The following is a 17,729-nucleotide window of genomic DNA, read 5'->3' on the forward strand; positions in this document are numbered from 1 at the left end:
CACAAAAAAATATTGTTATATTCTTTTAATTCAGAACATCCGCTTATATACAAATTCACCAATTCATGATTGTGTTTGCTCTTGAATGGCTGTCCAGGAGAGCACATATAAACCTCTTCCTCTTGAACTAATCCCACGTCCGACACACATACATACACACACACACACACACACACGCACGCACACACACGCACGACCGTCCTTCTTTCCACTGTGGCAAAAGCCTCCGAGCCCATGCGGAGGGATCAAGACATCTCATTTGTTGTGCGTCTGATCCGGGCCGGTGTGAGGACTGATTCCCGCTCCCACAGAGGACCAGCTGTGTGAACAGTGGTTGTGAAGAGCTCAGGTGTACTCACACAGGTGACCGCAGCCGGCAGGGCAGTGGGCGCTGCTCTTGAGCCAGTTCATAATGTGCTCCAGATGTCCGCCGTGGCTGCAGCCCTGACACCACACAAACAGTCCCTTCACCACGTGGTGGCACACCGCACACACACTGGCACACTGGTGGCACCTAGAGGACGCAGGACGCTTGTCAGTAAGAACTATATAATTATTCAGGGTACAGTGCATAGATGTTGTGTTTAGGAAAATATGGGAAACAGACAACACAGGAATGACACTTGAAATACCAGCTTCTTTAGAAGTGAATTTTTGCATTTTTGCACATTTTACAACAAAAACAGCTAATTTCGACAAAATTAAAAGGACTTAAATAGAAGTAGACAAGTAAAAAAACACTATCCTGCAAAAAAAAGCAACAGGGTTTATGTGAAATGTGGAAAAGTAATCGCACAATCATACTACAATTAATTTAACTATGATACACACAGAGCGCTCTTGAATTTAACTGGTTATATAACGTTCCTACCTGTCACAAATCCAGCCCCTGTTGCTCATTGGCCGTTTGCAGTTGCTGCAGTTGATGTGCAGTGTGGTAGACGCCTGATTCAGGCAGGTGATGGCGCTGCATGTACTCAACTTGATGACCTCGTTGGACACGTTCCACAGCTCGAATCGCTGCAGCAGGTCTATGTAGGACATGTACCAGTGCTCCTAAAATGGAAACGCAAGTAGTTGAGGGTTTCCTATTTTGTCTGCTTAGTTTTTTAAAACAGCAATGTCATAGGTGACTTTTAATATTTGAGTGTTTTGATAGTGAACAGGTAAACTATTTGTACTTAAGGCCAACAGTATCCTCAAACCTTAATGGATTTTTTTTTAATCCACATGAATGATAGCCAATGAATCTGTCTGTGCACAATTGCAATTTGAGCATAATATAAATATTTTTTGCCAACTAATAAAAAAAATCTAAAGAAATGGTGTAAATGCAGCTTCTGTATTTCATTGCAGCTGACCTGGGTGAGGTCATCAATCTCTTTACGGATCCGATCCCCCAAGACGATAAGCACAGATACGGCCATCTGCACGTCGCCCTGCTCGGCGTAGTAGCTCAGCATCTCCCGCACGATGGGGCAAAAGAAGCTGGCGGGAAGATGAGGGCTGAACAGCGGCTGGGAAATGGAGATGAGAGAGAAGGACTCTATAGGCGTGAGGCAGGTGACTTCTGCCTCGTTGCCGCTGACGTGTGGGGAATCGGCCTTGTCTTGCTGAAGGTGCTCGGGAGCGGACGGGTTATCCATGATCTCATGGCGCAGCTGGAAGGCCTCCTGGGGCAGCGTGTACTCCTGCTCTTCTGTCATGACAAAAGGAGCCAAGATAATATTAGACAAAAGAGTGCTGAGCATGGAGGCAGTTATAAATAGCAGCTACTGATGTAAGCAACTCTTTTGTTTCATCAGATACGGGAGTGTGACTGACCTGTTTGGTTGTCGTGTTCCATAGAATAAAGGTCGTCGTCATCTAACTCAGCATCGCCGAACATATACTCAGCCTGTCCCTCACTGCCCTCTGTCTCCTCGTTTTCTGAGGGGAAATTGAATGTTTATAGGTTTTTTATACCAGTCATGAATATTAGACAAACAAAAACGCGAAATCAAGATCTCATCAGCATCCAGATTGGCCTCTAAGAGTCTAAAGATGACACTCACCTTCATTATTATTGCTGATGTGCGAGTTTCCAGGCTCCAGGTGGATGTTGTCCTGCCTGCTCTCACCTTTACTGCGCTCCAGTCTGCTCTCTGTACCCATCCCTGAGCCCATTTCCTTCATACTGAAACTGAACACGTAAAGCACATCAACGTTTGTCTGTAAATGACTGGTATTACTGTTTTGTAATGGTGTCCTAAAAAAAAAACTAATTTACCTGTTCATTAGAGGCAAAGTACCCAGTTTACTGAGGTTGTGGTTAGGACCGGGTGTTGTGAGGTTTGCTGGGTCAGAGAACATGATTCTCAGCATGGTCCATGTTGTAGAAACCTTTGTATCAAAGAAGAAAAGGTCTGGTTATTCAAAGCACTAGATTTAAAGTTACAAATTTTGTTACTTTTTATTAATCAAATTTATATTGACACTTTTGCTTGTTTTGTCTTTTTTATTATGTTTTACTATTTATTATGTTGAAAACTGCCAGTAATGTACGTGCACCATCACAGCACAGTCATTTTAGGGTGTTTCTGAGTAATACACTCATCGCTCACTCACATCAGTACTAAATCTGTCAAAGTTTCAAATGGCAACATCAAAACTTAGCTTGATTATTTCAAATAGAAGCACTAAGCACAGGTTTGTTTGTGCATCATTATGTCTGACCTGAGGTCTTTTGAGCTCACGTGCCACCTTGGCATTGTGATCACACAGCTCAGCAAACGGCTTCCCGCTGAGGAGGTAGAGTTGTGCTGTCTTGACAAACCAGTCCATGCGGTTACTGTCCAAGTCTGTCTCAAAGACACTAAGAGCGCTGGACACGTGGGCAAACTGTTCTGTTGGGTCAGGCTTCTTGAAGAAAAAGATGGGGTAGCGGCGGTCGCCTGCAGGATAGGGTTTTCTGTTAGCGTCGCTGCTGATCAGACTCTCTTTGGCTGCAAAGGCCAGGTCGCCGAACAGTCCGAAGCACAAACCCTCAGGGTTGGCCTTGTCCACGGGACGAGTGGCGTCCTTGAACATATGCTGGTAGAGCGTACTGTCCTTGGAGCCAGAGAGCAGAAAATGAGGGTCGTGCTGGTGGCGCCACACAATACCAGTGGTCACGTCTTTGTGTTCCTCAAAGGTCGCGAAGGGAATGAAAGGTCTGCGGACATCCCACACATAGATGTTGTGATCCACCATCATGGAGCAGGTGGCCAAATGAAACTTCCTCTCTGGACGCCACTTTACTCGTGCAACTGAGGCAATGGTCTGGACACAGTAGATCTCCTTGGCTCGGTTTGTGGTCATGTCCCACACTTTCACCATCTTATCTCGGCCTCCTGTAGCCAACCATCCCCTACATGGGAAAATGTGGCAAATGTAATAGAATACAATACAGATGTGGAATGCTTAACTGCTTAAACATAAAACTGACCGTACAACTTGGTAAACATAATTCACACTTACAAGTAACATACAGTATGAACCTTTCAAGAGGAAAACTTCACATTTCTTAGTTGGTTTGAGTCACAAAGTTATTTCTTTTACCTGTCATCAGGGTGCCAATCACAGCAGAATACAGGGCCAGTGTGGGCAGTGAACATCCGCTCATAGCGGTCCGGCCGTCTGATGTCCCACAGCTGGACGTTGCCATTCTCAAAAGATGCAGCAAATGTGAAATAATCCTTCATGCTGAACTGAACGTCTCTTACACTCTCTGACTGACCTAGAGGAAAGGAATCAAAAATAAACAGAGATATTAAGTGATAAGAACCATAGATGTTTTTTTTCCCTAATTTCTAAAGGTGGAACATTACTTCTGAACACAATGCAAATATATAAAGCGAAAGTATGCATTTAAGTATTTCCTTAATCCACACTGTAAATACACATTAAGTTCATATCATGCAAAACACTCAGAAGTTGTATTACACTTGTGAAAAATTAATATTTAAAACTGAATTCTTAGCACATAATATTCAACCTGAGAAAGTGCTGACAGACTCCTTCTTGCGCAGGTCAAAGCACTTCATGAAGCCATCCTGCGAGCCACTTAGCAGCATGTAAACCTCTGTGGGGTGGAAGCACACCTTGTTGACGGTGCGTTTGTGCTCAGTAAACAGCTGGTCCTGCTTGTTACGAGAGGGTTTCCCCAGGTTCCAGGTGACTACAGCCCCGTTGGTAGCAGCAGTGGCCAGCAGGTTCTCCTCCATCTGGTGCCACATGACATCTGCGCAGCTGAAGTTGAGAGAAGGTTTGCGGCCAACACGGAGATTCAGCTTCTCCACAAACTGCTCCTCCTCCAATGCATAGATCTTGAAGATGTTGCGGCCAGCCACCACCACCTGCGTGGCGTCACGGCACACGCTGATGGCATTGGCAGGAGCATCCAAGTGGCAGAACATAGTTCGGCCACTGATGGAACTGCTGCCAAGAGCTGTGGTGACCCGTGACATCTTCTCCATGTTCCTAGAGCAGACAAAAGTGTTTTTTTTCTTGAGTTCAGGGGCAATAATAGTGACTAGATGCATCAAGTGAACATTTGTTTTTGCAAAACTGCTGTGAAAAGGCATCTGACCAAAATGCTGTCCAAAAATCCACCAGAAGGTGGCACTGGAGCAAAGTAAAATGTTAGATTTATGCAGTACTAGGTGTAAGGAGCAGGAGGGGTGCCAGTGTGCAACAAACAAATCAATGCAATTATATCTATTTGAACATTTTAGCCGATGGAATGGCTGCAGTACTTACTTGGCGAAGAACTGCTGACCTCGTCAATGTCCGCAGCAGCACAGAGTCCTCTTCATGTGCTCCCATGAGAGCCAACTTTCTAGTGAGAGATCAGCATGTCAGCAACACACAGCATGATACTTTCTGGGTTGATAGTTAGCACAAATACTTTAAGATCCCCTCCAGACATGTTTAAGATATATATATATATATATATATATATATATATATATAAATATATATATATATAAACTCTACTTTTAATAATAATTTGTGTCTACTATGGTTTTTCTGTAAAAAAAAAAAAAGTTCAATTATCTATCTAATCCTTCTCCCTCATTAAAAAAAATGCAGGATCTATGAATATGCAAATACTTTTCATTTCAAAAGCTGAACTAATGGACACAAGATGTCTCCTACTTCACTGTAAAGTCCTTTTTCAGTGTTTGTGCACTGGAGGCTTCAGGTTTCCACATCACACTTGTGTAAGTTGAATACTGAACCAGGACTGGCTTCAAAACTAGTTGTGATGTCACAAATCATGCTTGTAGACCCACTCCTTAAAATTGGGTTTTCAATGAACACAGAGAAACTGTCCACTTTCAGCAGACGTCTGTGAAAAGAGCCTTGTGGTGTCAAACTCTGCACATACATCATTCTGCACAGTGAAGCTCAAACATCCAACTGTTGGAACAAGAAGATAAACACACTTTTGAGTGGAGGGGGCCTTTAAATATCTTTACAAACAAAATGAAAAATCCCCTGTTATGCTACCTTTGCCGCGGAAGACATGAACATAAATAAAATATTGACTAATGTAGAATTATGGCGCATTCACTTGAAACTGAAACTTTCACATAGTTGATTGTATCAACTGAGGAGCTTGTTTTTACAATAAATAAATGTAAACATGGAAGAGGATACCAAACTATTCTTGTTGACTTCCTTAAAATTATAATAAATTAATATTTTTGACTGCACAAAAGGGCTGATAGCATCTTACCCTTCATGGTGTTTTATTCAAATTATTATTTTATACAGTTCATTGAAAATACTGCCAGGTGTTCACTGTATTTGTTTACCTGTCTACCCAACTGACATGGGTTCGTTTGTTTTAATCACCGCCCAGCTCGATGCGGGAACTAACTCACCCATGTAACGTGTGTAATCTAATGGTGAGATGCTCACTTTAACACCTCCACCTCCACCGTGTTACACCCTTGATTTCGTGCTTTGGTGGTGGTTATCTGTACTCAAAAATAGTGTAAATATACAGCGGCGTAGCTATCTGTCCGCCCCTCCGCGGTGATTTGGCTGGAAACAGCTAAACTCGTCCAGTGTACTATAAACATGACAGGAATGTGATGCTAATGCTAGCTGGCTAACCTAGACAACGAACACTTTTGCGACGAAGAAAACGCGCACGCCACTTGCTAAGTTTTACAGTTATATCACACAATTACAAAAATAGAAAAACCTGTATCCTGATAGGTAAAAGGTATATTTACAAAGTAAATAAGAGAGAATTGCGGTGGGGCTAACCTTCTGAAACTGTTGCTCACTGCTAGCGGCACCGGAAGTAGTATTTCGTATAATCTCGCGGGAATTCCGTCTGTATCTCGAAACTGAGGAAATAAAAGTACAACAGTTCATTCAGGATCATACAGTTGATCATCGGTCACTTTGTGGATTTGTTTTTAGTTTTCAGGTATCCTAAACGAAAGTGAACGTAGCGCATTTATGGTGAGTAAATAATACATGTTTAAGGACACATTAATGCGGTTGTACTTTCCTGTAGGTTCAACAGTGGAGTAAAATGCTTTCATGTTATGTTTATATGTGTTTGTAGGTGATGCTGTGAGCTGTTTCTCTCTGCTGCCATGAGTGCTCTGTTTGCCTGTGAGGACCCAGCCACATGGAGGAGTGTGTATGAGAAGTACTGGGGTGTAGTGGAGGCCAAAGAGGCCAAAGGCAAGAAACCTGGCAAGCTGCTGAATCTTGACAAGTGGTAATCCTCCTTTTTTCCCCCTCTCCTTACAGCAATACTCATAAAAATCACACTCAACTTCATTGGATGATTGAGAGATGTAGACTCACAATAACACTTCACACTGTGTGGTAAATCAGTTTTAATTAGCTTGATTGTGTAGTAATCACTCAAAAATACATGTTTCTACATTATGGACTTACACTGATTCACAACACAATGTGATTAACAAGATATGATAGGAGAAGAAGGACATTGCTGCCTTAAAAAAATATATTTTTCATGCATACTTTTCTTAAATGTTTGCTTTTTTTCTCAAGAATTGCTGGAAAATTTATCAAACTTGCAGATGACCTGAGAACCAACAGCAAAGACGAATATGTTCTTTGCTGTTTTGAATTTTTACTCTTCTATCATGCTTTTAAATGTTTTATTCACCTCTTTCAAATGACTTTTCATTGATTTTATTAGGGCTTGGCAATATATCGATATTATATCGATGATCATGACGTGAGACTAGATGTCATCTTAGATTTTGGATACTGTAATATCGTGAGATGGCATAAGTGTTTTCTTTTCCTGGTTTTAAAGGCTGCATTACAGTAAAGTGATGTCATTTTCTGAACTCACCAGACTGCTCTATTATTTGCCTTTACCCACTTAGCCATTATACCCACATTACTGATGATTATTTATCAGAAATCTCATTGTGTAAATACTTCGTGAAACCACCAAGAGTCATCCCTACAATATTGTCGCAATATCAATATCGAGGTATTTGGTCAAAAATGTCATGATATTTGATTTTGTCCATATCGCCCAGCTCTAGATTTTAGTGTTACCTTGTATGAAATGTCTTATATGAATTGACTTAATTTGCCTTGCCCTGAGTATAAGATTACAGATAACTGGTCCTAATCTGTGTGTATCTGTGGTCAGGTACCAAGAGGAGCTGCCTGCAGTCATTTCCACTCGACCTGACAAACATATCACTCAGTCAGAGCTGGTGAAACTGATGGAGTGGAAGCTCACTGTAAGTACTGTAGAATAATCTCACACCACAGATTTTTCTCACACTGCTTCAATAAACATACAGTACAGATATGAAGTGGCACCAACAGTCTAACAGCACTCAATGCATCAGCTGCGTCCTTGAGTGGCCCTGCATGCTTTTCTGCAGAGAGGGAAGTTCAGGCCACGGCTGCAGCAGCTGGTGGCTTCCAACAGCGAGGACACTGTGGAGAAATGTTCCAGAAAGGCCTTCAGTCTCCTTCCTGATGTGCAGGCAGCAATCACGGAGCTCAGTTCCCTGAAAGGAGTTGGCCCAGCCACAGCTTCAGGTTAGTACAAAGTCTCTGTTTATGAGGACGCTGTATCGAACTGGCTTTCAGCAAATTGACAAAAGTTCAAGAACTCACCCCGATAAAATGTCTCTGTGATCCTGTTAAAGGACAAACCGACTGCCTTCTCATTAAGTGCTCACAGTGGCTGACTGAGTGGCTGAGTTCTCTGTTTAACCTTTACATACTGTTCATATTCTGACTCAGCTTAAATATTCTTTTATAATTAGTCCCTTTACCAAATTTTGAACCACAAATGTATTTTGCATCCATAGATATCTTAGCAGTCATTAATAAATGGGTGATTGATCCTTCATTAATGTTTCAGAGAGAGTGTTTTCTTAAGATTTGACACTATAAGTTTATAGAGAAAATACATTTGTTATCCAAAACAAGAGAGCAATAATTATTTTATTTATTTATTGAAAGTGAAGGATGCAACATTTGAATGTTAGGTTTCATTATAACCATTAAAACCATCAATCAACAGTGATCCAGAACACCCTCTATGTGCAAGAATGTATTAAAATATTCACATTTTAGTATATTCTGGGCCATTTTAGGAAAAGTCAAAAATTCAAGCTTAAAAAAATTTTTTTTAATGTGTTTTATTACTTTTAACTGTCAAAATGGGTCATATTTGACCCCAATAGTATGTAAGGGTTTAGTATGCAGTTCATGGCTACTCTTCAGTTTGGCTTGTAGCTGACTGTCCATTTTGTTCCAGCTGTGTTGGCAGCAGGAGCTCCAGAGCAGGCTGCATTCATGTCTGATGAAGCCATGGAGAGTGTGCCGGGACTGAAGCCCATCCAGTACACAGCCAAGCACTACGCTCTCTACCTGGGAAAGATGTTGGAGCTGACTAAAAGACTAAACAAAGGTGAGGTAATGACGGAGACACGAGGGACGGTAGAAGTACGTCTGCATGTGTCCACTTTGTATTTTGAGCTGTTTCAGTGTTGAGGCTGAATCTGTATTCGATGGATCCCCTCTCGTCCACAGCGGATCCCCAGCAGGACTGGACGCCCCACAGACTGGAGCTGTGTTTGTGGGCGTCGACCATCGCCACTCAGCAGCAGTTCCCGCTTCTGAAGGATGTGGATGTGAAGGGCAGCGGTGTGGCGCAGAACTGCTCAGACACTGACCAAAGACCAACGAAGAAGCTCAAAACTAGATGAAATTACAACTACTGTAAAATAACGTTTAGAGTAACCCTTAGCCCCGCTGTTTGTCCGTTTTTTGATATTTTTCCAGAAATAATAAAGTCTTTATATTAAATAGAATATATTGAGCGTTGGGTGATTGGTTTATTTTTTATGCTTTACATGCAAATAATCGTAATCAAGTATGCAGTATATTTGCGTAAATAGTGAACAGATGTAAGTTTAGCTTAATGTAGTTTACTCATATTGCTGTAAACTAAAAGTCCTGAAAGTAATTATTCACTTGTTCTTCTACTTCAGGTTGAATGATGAAAAAAAAGCCGTGGGATGTTGCCACAGTATTGTTCTTTATTTATATTGTTTCTAAATTAAAGCAAAGTACAATGAACAGTAAAAAATAAAACAAAATATATTCATATATATACAATATAAAATGGTTCCGTTCAGAACATTTAAAAAGTACAATAGATTGTGAAATAATTAATGAGGACTTTTGATATAAATTATCCATATGTAAATTTAGTTTTTCCTTTAGTTTCCTCGTGACCAAGAGAAAAATAGCTTCTTCTGCTTTTTCTTTTTGTAAACGCTGTGTTGGTGCAACCTCTTGTCTGGTTTGAGAAGTTGCTGTAAGCTTGGCACCATTTTATCGATACAAGTAAGCAGCTCATGAAAACGACCACAGCAGCACAGATATGACTTTGTTCGAAAACCGTCGGAGGGAAACCGTTCTCACTTCATGAGAGACCACCTGTGATATTTGCACGACCGCGAGTAGCTCGGGCAGTATTTGTGAACATAAAAATGATTTGTACCAAAACTAGAAACCAGAAAATGTACCTTTTTATTTCCAGAAAGAAACCCTGAATACTTTTACAGTCTTACTTTTTTTTGTTTTTTACCAGTTTGTCCTCAGTGGAGCTGTACATCTGTGCTCTGTTACAGACTCAAAGACAAACTCCTTTGTTGTTTCTAGCTATGGTAGACACAAATCAGTGTTCACTAATACAGCAGCGTCCCCCATTAAAAGTTTAATACTGTAGACTTAAAACATTTCAGCATAGATTGTGGAACTTTGATGATTTGCAAGTGTTGGGATTCAAAGAGGGACGTTTTATCTGCACTGTGGTGTTTTTGTTTGTTGAATCCCAGCTAGTTTTGTTCAATTAAATAAGCACCAATTAGGAATCTGACCCTGTTTCACACATTTGAAGGTTTCATCATCCAGAATAATTTTGGAGTTAAACCTAAACATCTTGTAATTTTGGGGGTTCTTGGCATAGAGGTTAGAGAACTGCTACACCGGCATTTCAGGTTTCAGCGTCTTTACTAAAACAGTGTAAATCTATGTACTGGTGATCATCCAATGACTCTTGTTGTAAATATAGTTCAGTATCCATCTCTGGAGCTACAGCAGCCTGCTTTACCTGCACAGTCCTGCAGTGAGTTACCCATATCCAAGTAGCATAAAAACACTAAGAAAAGGCAATCTGGCCAGCTTGATGGCAAGCAGCAATTCAGAGCAGCTACTGGATATATTAACAACTTCAGTTGTTTGCACTGTGGCTTCTTTCTCTTATGGACTCTGTGCATGATCATGTGGAATATGGCTAACAGGAAAGCAGCCTTCTTGCCCGGTGCTTAATCTTGGGCTTCTATAATTAACAAGGCATTGGGCATAACAGCACAATGGATTGGCATAGGGAGGTAAAAAAGCATCAAAGAATGTTTATGGCAGTAGAGAATATGGCACACGACAACATGTCAGTTAACTACATCATAACAAGTGCAAAAAAGCCCACCTATGACGAGATACAGGAACAGGAAAAAAAGAAACAGTAGTAATTAAGTTATGCTGCATTTTTGAATGGACGAGTACAAATGGACGGTATTTTGGGTACAGTCACAATCAACAAAGGTTCATGTGTCATTGAGGCAGGCACTAACCTTTTAAAACCATCTTGCACCACAATAATGACTGTGTCGCCTCATCTTGTTGACCTCTTTTGAGTAAAAGACACGTGAGCTCCAAACCAATCATGGGGAGGGAAGTGGGTTACCCAAAAGTGACGGATCACATGTTATTGATGGGCTGCTCCTATTCAGCTCATGCCATTCCTCACCATGCCTTCTCCTCATACTGTTGAAAACAAATATGTCACTCAAAGACAGCAATTAAATTAACATCATGCAGCCTGTCAGATCCACTTATTAAAGGAAGATATCCTATCCTGCGGTCTAGCTTTGGGCTCTGGTGCATCCTCACGGCAGCCATGCATCATCTTGACACCGGGGGTGTTGAGATGACAGGAAAGGAGAGCACGTACGCTGCTGCTTCACAGCCCTGCTGAGGTTTAGTGACGGTTGGTGCTAGATTGGATCAGCTGGAGGGACTTTTTATTAAACTCTTGCAAGATTTGTACGCATTGTGTTTCTTTATTGTGCCCCTAACCCTAATCCTAACCCTAACTGCAAGAGTTCGTTCCTGCGGCTGATCCAACCTAGCATTTACCTTTTGTGAGGAGTGCCGGCATTGTCGTTTGTTGTGTCTTCTGTCCTTCCATCCCATGTAAACCAAAACTGTCACATACTGTCAAGCCAGAGGATGAGAGTCAGGCATCTCCTTTAAGATGAACCGCTGTCTGAGCGACGGAGAGGCTTTATCAGATATACGATGACTTCTTGGAAGGTGTCGTTGGTGCTCAGGCTCAGTGCCAGAAGATTTGGCATGCAGAAAAGTAATAAACTACTCCTGAAAACTTTCCCCCCACCTGGTTATTTAGGATACATGCACTTCTCTGCTTTGTTCAGACAAGACTGGCATAAATAACAAATAAAACTATACAGGTGTGAATATTTTGCTTTGTGTGAGCTGAACTCAGTCGAACATCTTTTCTTTTCTTTTTTTTGAGGTTTGGGGGCAACAAGAATTCACAAGCCTTCGATTTTAGCCGTGCGTGCACTTCCAGGAGGGGTGATATTCACAGTTAATGTGTTCAACAAAAACATAGCCATTTACTAGCCCTTTTTACAACCCTTCTGGGTTCCTATGAATCTTAAGTTAAAGAGGCACATTAACCTCCTCTCAGGCATCCGCTTTGTCTTCATTATAGGCTAACAGGTTATGTATGCATTATTCATTATGTATCTTTGCTATCCCAAGCAATAATATTTCCTAGTATACACAAGAGTTTCCATCAAGGATCCATTAATAATACGCACTGACTGATCCTTTCTTTTTTTGTGTAGTTAATGTCTGAAAAAAGGCTTATTCTGGCTATTTCCTACTGATGCCCTCATTTAACATGTAGTCTTCTGTTACTACTGACATTTTCATGTGGAAGCCAAACGCAGAGGACTGTATTTATGACCAACTATCAAGATTGGCAAATGCATAAAATCTTTTTTTTTTTCCCAGGCAGCCAGTGGACATTCAAATGAATTATTGATTGAAAGACTGAAAAATGGAACGTTGCATGAGTAAATGTAATTGCTATCCTCGCCTCAGCTTTCCAAAAGCTTGAATCGCACTGGAGATAATATATGACAGAAGCTCTGTCCGTAATTTGTTATTTGCAAAAGAAGAACTGCAGCAAGGCATCTGTACACTGCAAGGAGGGGATGTGGGGGGGATTTGGGGGATGTGGGCATTTGCTCCACCGACTACAAACAAGTTAGAGAACAAGTTGTAAAAATGAGTCTAGCTACATGAAAATACCTAATATCTCAAAACAGTCCAGGCATGTTCTTGCACAGTTTGTCTTCTTTCACTTCACCTGTTGAATATTCACAATGAAGAAAGGATTTTCAGTTTTTGATTGCACAAAAAAATACATATGAACTGACGCTACCAATAAGCAGGTTTCAACCTTTTTTCCCCCTCTGCTTTTCTCCTCTCCAATTAGTTCTTTCTATGGCTTATTTTGTAAAGCACTAAAGATTTATAAAATCAAGTGAGCTTGAGTCGTTGATGGTCATCTAACAAACCAGGGGATTTTGCCTCATAGACTATTTTTCCGAGGATCAAAGCCATACAGGAGTTATCAGAAGAACAACAATCATAGCATTAATTTTGCACCATTTGAAACTTTTCTCTTTTTCCCTCAAAGAGAAAAAAAAACCAAACAAATAAATATACTCTTGGTTATGAACATACAATATACACATCCACTATCAAATGAAAAACGGGGACAACTTAATAACACTCTTTTTTTTTTCTTTATAGGTACATTCCTTTACAAAAGTATACAGTCCCTAAGAATGATAAACTGAGGTATAGACCGGGCCTGACTGAGAGACCCCAATGCCCTCTGGGACACGAAGGTCAGAGGTCATGTGATGACACATCCGCGCCCTCCCCAGTTCAGTCTGTCAGTGCGAGAACACGCAGAGGCCAGTGTGTTTGTGTGTGTTTGTGATCTTCTTTACTATAGTTTGTCCACGTTGACCTACAGAATCAGGCAGTGGCCGCTCTCAAAGACGAAAAAGGAGATGTGTGTGTGTGTGTGTTTGTGTGTCTGTGTGTGTTTGTGTGTGTTCTCGTCTCGCTGAGAGCCACAGAGCATGATATGGCATATTTTACATGGTGCGTCTAGCAAGTCAGTGTTTAGCGTTTTGACACAGTAACAGGAGGAGTTTGCTCGCTGAAGTGATGAGCATCCAGGAAACAACGTCTTCAGCTTTCATTTTCTCACAAACTTCTTCATCTTCTTTTTCTTTCTCCCCTGTGACACGGTAACTCTCATTTCCCATCTGCACGTTTTTGTCTGTGTTGTGTGAACTATGCTCTTGTCTGTATCCACAGTGTAGGTAAAATGTCATGAAAATAATATAGAAAGCCTATTTTTAAAGACCCCATGAAGTAAAAATGACAGTGATGCCTCAAATCTGACAAAAGATATAAAAAAAAATCCACTTGAAATTTGCCTGAAATCTTGCATTTAAAACTTTTCCCTCAATTCTTCCTGAAACCGCTCTGGGAAAGGGTTTATTAATGCGCTTGCACTTTGGGGCAAAGGATTTTGACTGACGCTGGAGGTCCTACTCGCCAGCTGGTGTTGAAGAAAATGTTCTGTTACTTGTTTCTTGTGTTTCAATTAAAGCCAGCGACTTTGCGAAAAGCCACAGTGACCCCTGTGAGTTACAGCAGGGCTGTGAAAACAAGAAATTCATATCACGAGTCATATTTCATTGGTTCTTTAAAGATTTTTTTTTTAGTTTTTATTACTGCCTGCAGCTCTAGTTTGTGCCAGAGAAGAAGAATCCAGACTCAAAGCCAACACTCTACTCAAGTGCCTTTGAGCAAAACACTGAATCCCTATCAGCTCCAGGGGCGCTGCTGCAGCTAATCCTGATTTCTGACCTTTCAGAAAGACATAAAATTTCTCTTAGTATTACATAATGCGACTGTGCTTTTGAGCATTTTGCCAGCATTGTGACCGCCACAGCACATACTCCTACTTTTCTCCTCGCTATCCCTGCCCGCGTTTCCTTTTTCACCAGAGGCACATATCCCGAACTCCGATTTTTCCTACTTGAGGTCTTTGACTGTATGACTGAAAGAAATGACTGATGAGGCTTTTCATAAAGCCTCTGAAAAAAAAAGAGCACAAGACTGAAAGGTTCGAGCTGGTAATGTGGATGAGTTTTCGACGTGTTGTATATAAAAAGATATAATGCTCCTCAAATGGATCTGAGGAACTTTTCACCTGTACTTGTTGCTACTGTAATCCCTCTTTAATAAAAGAGACGTATTTCTTTGATTTGCAAAGTATCTGTAAAAAAGGATTCTTGGTCGACTTTAGTTTTGAATGATTTCATATCATTTCATTTGGGTCTAACTTGAGAGGAAATGGTAAAGTTAACTATGATCGAGGGCTTTTTCAGGGTTGGGTTGGAGTCAGTGTGTATGTGGAGGAGAGAGGGTGGGAGGAGGGGGGGGGGGGCTTCATCAGGGAGGAGGAGGTATCTGCACCCCCAGCAGCTCATATGCAAAGATGTTCCAGAAGATGGCGAAGAGAAGGAAGGTGATGAAGGAGAAGATGATGACCCACCAGGAGCATTGCTTCTGCAGGCTCTCCTCATAGCTGCGTAAAATCAGCAGCCCCATGCTGATGCCGACCACGGCCCCCGAGAGGTGCGCCATGAAGCTGGGCTGGGGCCCCGAGGAGGGTAGCGGCGGTGAGAAGCGGAGCCAGACTGCACGGCCCACCTCCGAACTCACTGTGGAGGGTAAAAGAGAGAAGAAAGACAGAGTTAAGTGTGGAGGCTTTAGTATCTGCTTGAAATCAAATCGTGGTTTAAATAATCCAGGCTTACATGTCGTTATCAGGCTAAAATGATCCTGTTAAATCTCATCCAGAAAATTTGGTTCTTTGAACTAAATATTTTGTAAAGGTTGAAACCTCATCAGCACTGATATGATTGGCTCAGTGCTCATCATAAGATTGCATAGAAAGTTGATATTTACTCTCTGCCTGGATTCTTCATAGTTGAGAACTCTTGCTGGTCATAATATCTTCATTTTCATTAAAAAGTTTCAGTGTAAATATATACAGTCTGTACTTAAGATGCAAGTGCATTTAATAGATAGAGTTCAAATGACTAGTCTCCAGCATATTGTTATAGTTTAAATGTTATAGTTAATGGTTAGAAACTTTTAGTTGAGTTTATTTGGCTTTCTCAACATTTTTCATCAGTCTTCTAAGGAAGAGTCATTTGTATAGTTGTATAATTGGTTGTCTATGTATAAAGAAAAGGGCATAGATCTGGTAGTAAATAAATATTAGCCATAATGTGTATTTTTTATCACAGTCTTTATCTGCAGCCAAAGAAAGGTCACAGGAAGATTTAAATCAATCAATTTTTATTTATATAGCGCCAAATCACAACAAAAGTCATCAAAAGTCTATTCTTAAAAATTGCTTTCCAATACTATTTGCTGTTGTTTGTTCCTGCTCTTCTGGAACCAAATAAATACTAAACACTAATAGTATAAAAACAGGACCAATTCAGCCTTCGCAGTGGCTTACACAAACAAAGTGTCACATCATCAACGTTCCAGCAGAGACTAGCTGCTCTTTCAGTTTGGGGGCGGCAGGCTCGGGACAGATGGAGTGAACATATTGCCCACTAATGAAAGTCACAGTGAATTGGCCCTCGTGTGGAGAAAAAGGACAAGTAGTATGACTCAAACGCTTGGAAAAACAAAGCAACATGTCCAATCAGGGAGCCGCTCACTCTGAGCCATTAGCGGTGATAACTTGAGCGACATGTCTGTTGCTCAGCTTTAAGAGCTTTTTAAGCCCCACTCACAAAAAAAAAGAAAAAAAAAAGACTTTGCTATTATGTTGAGCTGTGAACAGGTGTGCCGATATTATATATGCTGAAAAATATAGGTTCCTAATAAATGATTCAACAATGAATTCTGCATAAAAGCAGCAGAGGGAACAGAAGCGCAGAGCGTTGAGAGTAAACCTTAACTTACTGCAAACTAGCGCCAGGATCATGCGGAGCAGCTTGTACGGACAGCGCATCCCGGCCCAGTTCTGCAACACAGAGTCAAAGTGTCTCATCAGCACAAACAATCACGATACAAACAAGCTATGATATGAATATATTAACAGCTTGGCGAGAAAACACTCCTCTGGACATATTTAGACCAGAGAGAAAGACAATCCATATCCATATGAGAGAGGCGGCAGCACTTACACTAGACTGAGACGCGATTATACACCTGGCTGCTCTCCACTTACTGGTTCTAACCCAGTGGCACTCTATTAATTAGGGCTGAGATAATTTAACAGAAGGGGAGAATGGGCCAATAAATAGCCCTTGTGATTCTCTGGAGGGAAAAAAAGAACAATGGCATCCTGATTTAGAATAACACATTTACTCCCCAGGATGAATAATTGCACCAATCACGTCTCTCCTTAATTTCCTGACTGCGGGAATATCACCCAGGGACAGTTTCCCCCTCCTCTTCTCTAACAGCAGAAAAAGAGATGCCATGCAAAATTAAAGAAACAGGATAAAAGAAGAGATAAAAACCTGCCTCGTCCATACGTTTTAAAGAATCAAGGAGTGGCAGCGCTCACAAAGTCACAATATTACCACAAATAATACAGAAGAGGGAGGTCTAAACTGGGAGGCACTTAACGTGGATGTGACTCCTCTGACTCTCACAGGGAGACAAGCAAAGAACAGCCAGTTCATGTTGTCTGTTACAGATCTTGTTATCACACTGCTGACATTGAAACGGAGAGCTGTTGAAAGAATCTGACGTGTGTGTGAAGTGCAGAGAGGGGGGGGTCGTTCAAAGACTCAAAGGAAGGCTGTTTGGAAGATACAAATGTAAAACGTGAGCGCTCTTTTTTAAACATCAAGAACTGTTAAGCGGGAGAGGTACATGTGTAACGTCAAATGTTGAGTTTGTGCGCTACATGGTTCCAAGATGTTTTCATCAGAGCTGCATGATTTTAA

The 17,729-nt window shown here is 41.2% G+C and overlaps 3 protein-coding genes across 13 annotated transcripts in view; 1 reads left to right on the forward strand and 2 right to left on the reverse strand.

The window, feature by feature from the left end:
* Positions 1–10: 10 nt before the first annotated feature.
* On the reverse strand, positions 11–6,375 carry wdr24 (WD repeat domain 24). 3 transcript variants are annotated; one of them, XM_044336994.1, is made up of 12 exons: positions 6,301–6,335; positions 5,411–5,442; positions 4,780–4,858; positions 4,016–4,500; positions 3,580–3,757; positions 2,716–3,388; positions 2,270–2,382; positions 2,055–2,182; positions 1,825–1,929; positions 1,362–1,699; positions 872–1,056; positions 11–514 (listed from the first exon to the last, which is right to left on the reverse strand). In XM_044336994.1, the coding sequence occupies exons 4-12, from the start codon at positions 4,494–4,496 to the stop codon at positions 346–348; spliced, it is 2,370 nt and encodes a 789-aa protein (XP_044192929.1). In that variant the 5' UTR covers positions 4,497–4,500; positions 4,780–4,858; positions 5,411–5,442; positions 6,301–6,335; the 3' UTR covers positions 11–345. The 3 variants fall into 3 exon arrangements, with proteins under 3 accessions (XP_044192929.1, XP_044192928.1, XP_044192930.1); XM_044336993.1 differs by lacking the exon at positions 5,411–5,442 and having other exon boundaries at positions 6,301–6,375; XM_044336995.1 differs by lacking the exons at positions 5,411–5,442; positions 6,301–6,335 and adding an exon at positions 5,179–5,199.
* zgc:112496 (uncharacterized protein LOC541336 homolog) lies at positions 6,372–9,370 on the forward strand. Its single transcript, XM_044337010.1, has 6 exons — positions 6,372–6,501; positions 6,608–6,766; positions 7,685–7,778; positions 7,926–8,085; positions 8,813–8,965; positions 9,088–9,370. Exons 2-6 carry the CDS (start codon positions 6,639–6,641, stop codon positions 9,261–9,263), a joined length of 711 nt encoding a protein of 236 aa, XP_044192945.1. The 5' UTR covers positions 6,372–6,501; positions 6,608–6,638; the 3' UTR covers positions 9,264–9,370.
* Positions 9,371–10,157: 787 nt separating this feature from the next.
* Positions 10,158–17,729, reverse strand: part of rhbdl1 (rhomboid, veinlet-like 1 (Drosophila)) — a 60,357-nt gene continuing 52,785 nt past the window's right edge. For all 9 annotated transcript variants that reach the window (XM_044337001.1, XM_044336999.1, XM_044337008.1 and 6 more), the window contains 2 exons: positions 16,735–16,795; positions 10,158–15,470 (listed from right to left, as the gene is read on the reverse strand). In XM_044337001.1, coding sequence (XP_044192936.1) covers positions 15,199–15,470; positions 16,735–16,795 — 333 coding nt within the window. In that variant the 3' untranslated portion in view covers positions 10,158–15,198. The remainder of the gene's footprint in view (positions 15,471–16,734; positions 16,796–17,729) is intronic.

This window comes from Thunnus albacares, chromosome 20 (genome assembly GCF_914725855.1).
Source record: "Thunnus albacares chromosome 20, fThuAlb1.1, whole genome shotgun sequence".
In the NCBI taxonomy this organism is placed as follows: Eukaryota; Metazoa; Chordata; class Actinopteri; order Scombriformes; family Scombridae; genus Thunnus; species Thunnus albacares.

What these genes read in the sequence shown, in the direction of transcription:
- wdr24 (XM_044336993.1), bottom strand. Translation starts at nt 4,496, where the DNA reads ATGGAGAAGATGTCACGGGTCACCACAGCTCTTGGCAGCAGTTCCATC. An exon ending in GATTGGCACCCTGATGACAG is followed by an intron (nt 3,389 to 3,579) that starts GTAAAAGAAATA and finishes TTTCCCATGTAG; the next exon opens with GGGATGGTTGGCTACAGGAG. An exon ending in GTGAGCTCAAAAGACCTCAG is followed by an intron (nt 2,383 to 2,715) that starts GTCAGACATAAT and finishes TTTGATACAAAG; the next exon opens with GTTTCTACAACATGGACCAT.
- zgc:112496 (XM_044337010.1), top strand. Translation starts at nt 6,639, where the DNA reads ATGAGTGCTCTGTTTGCCTGTGAGGACCCAGCCACATGGAGGAGTGTG. An exon ending in CTGCTGAATCTTGACAAGTG is followed by an intron (nt 6,767 to 7,684) that starts GTAATCCTCCTT and finishes ATCTGTGGTCAG; the next exon opens with GTACCAAGAGGAGCTGCCTG. An exon ending in TGGCCCAGCCACAGCTTCAG is followed by an intron (nt 8,086 to 8,812) that starts GTTAGTACAAAG and finishes ATTTTGTTCCAG; the next exon opens with CTGTGTTGGCAGCAGGAGCT.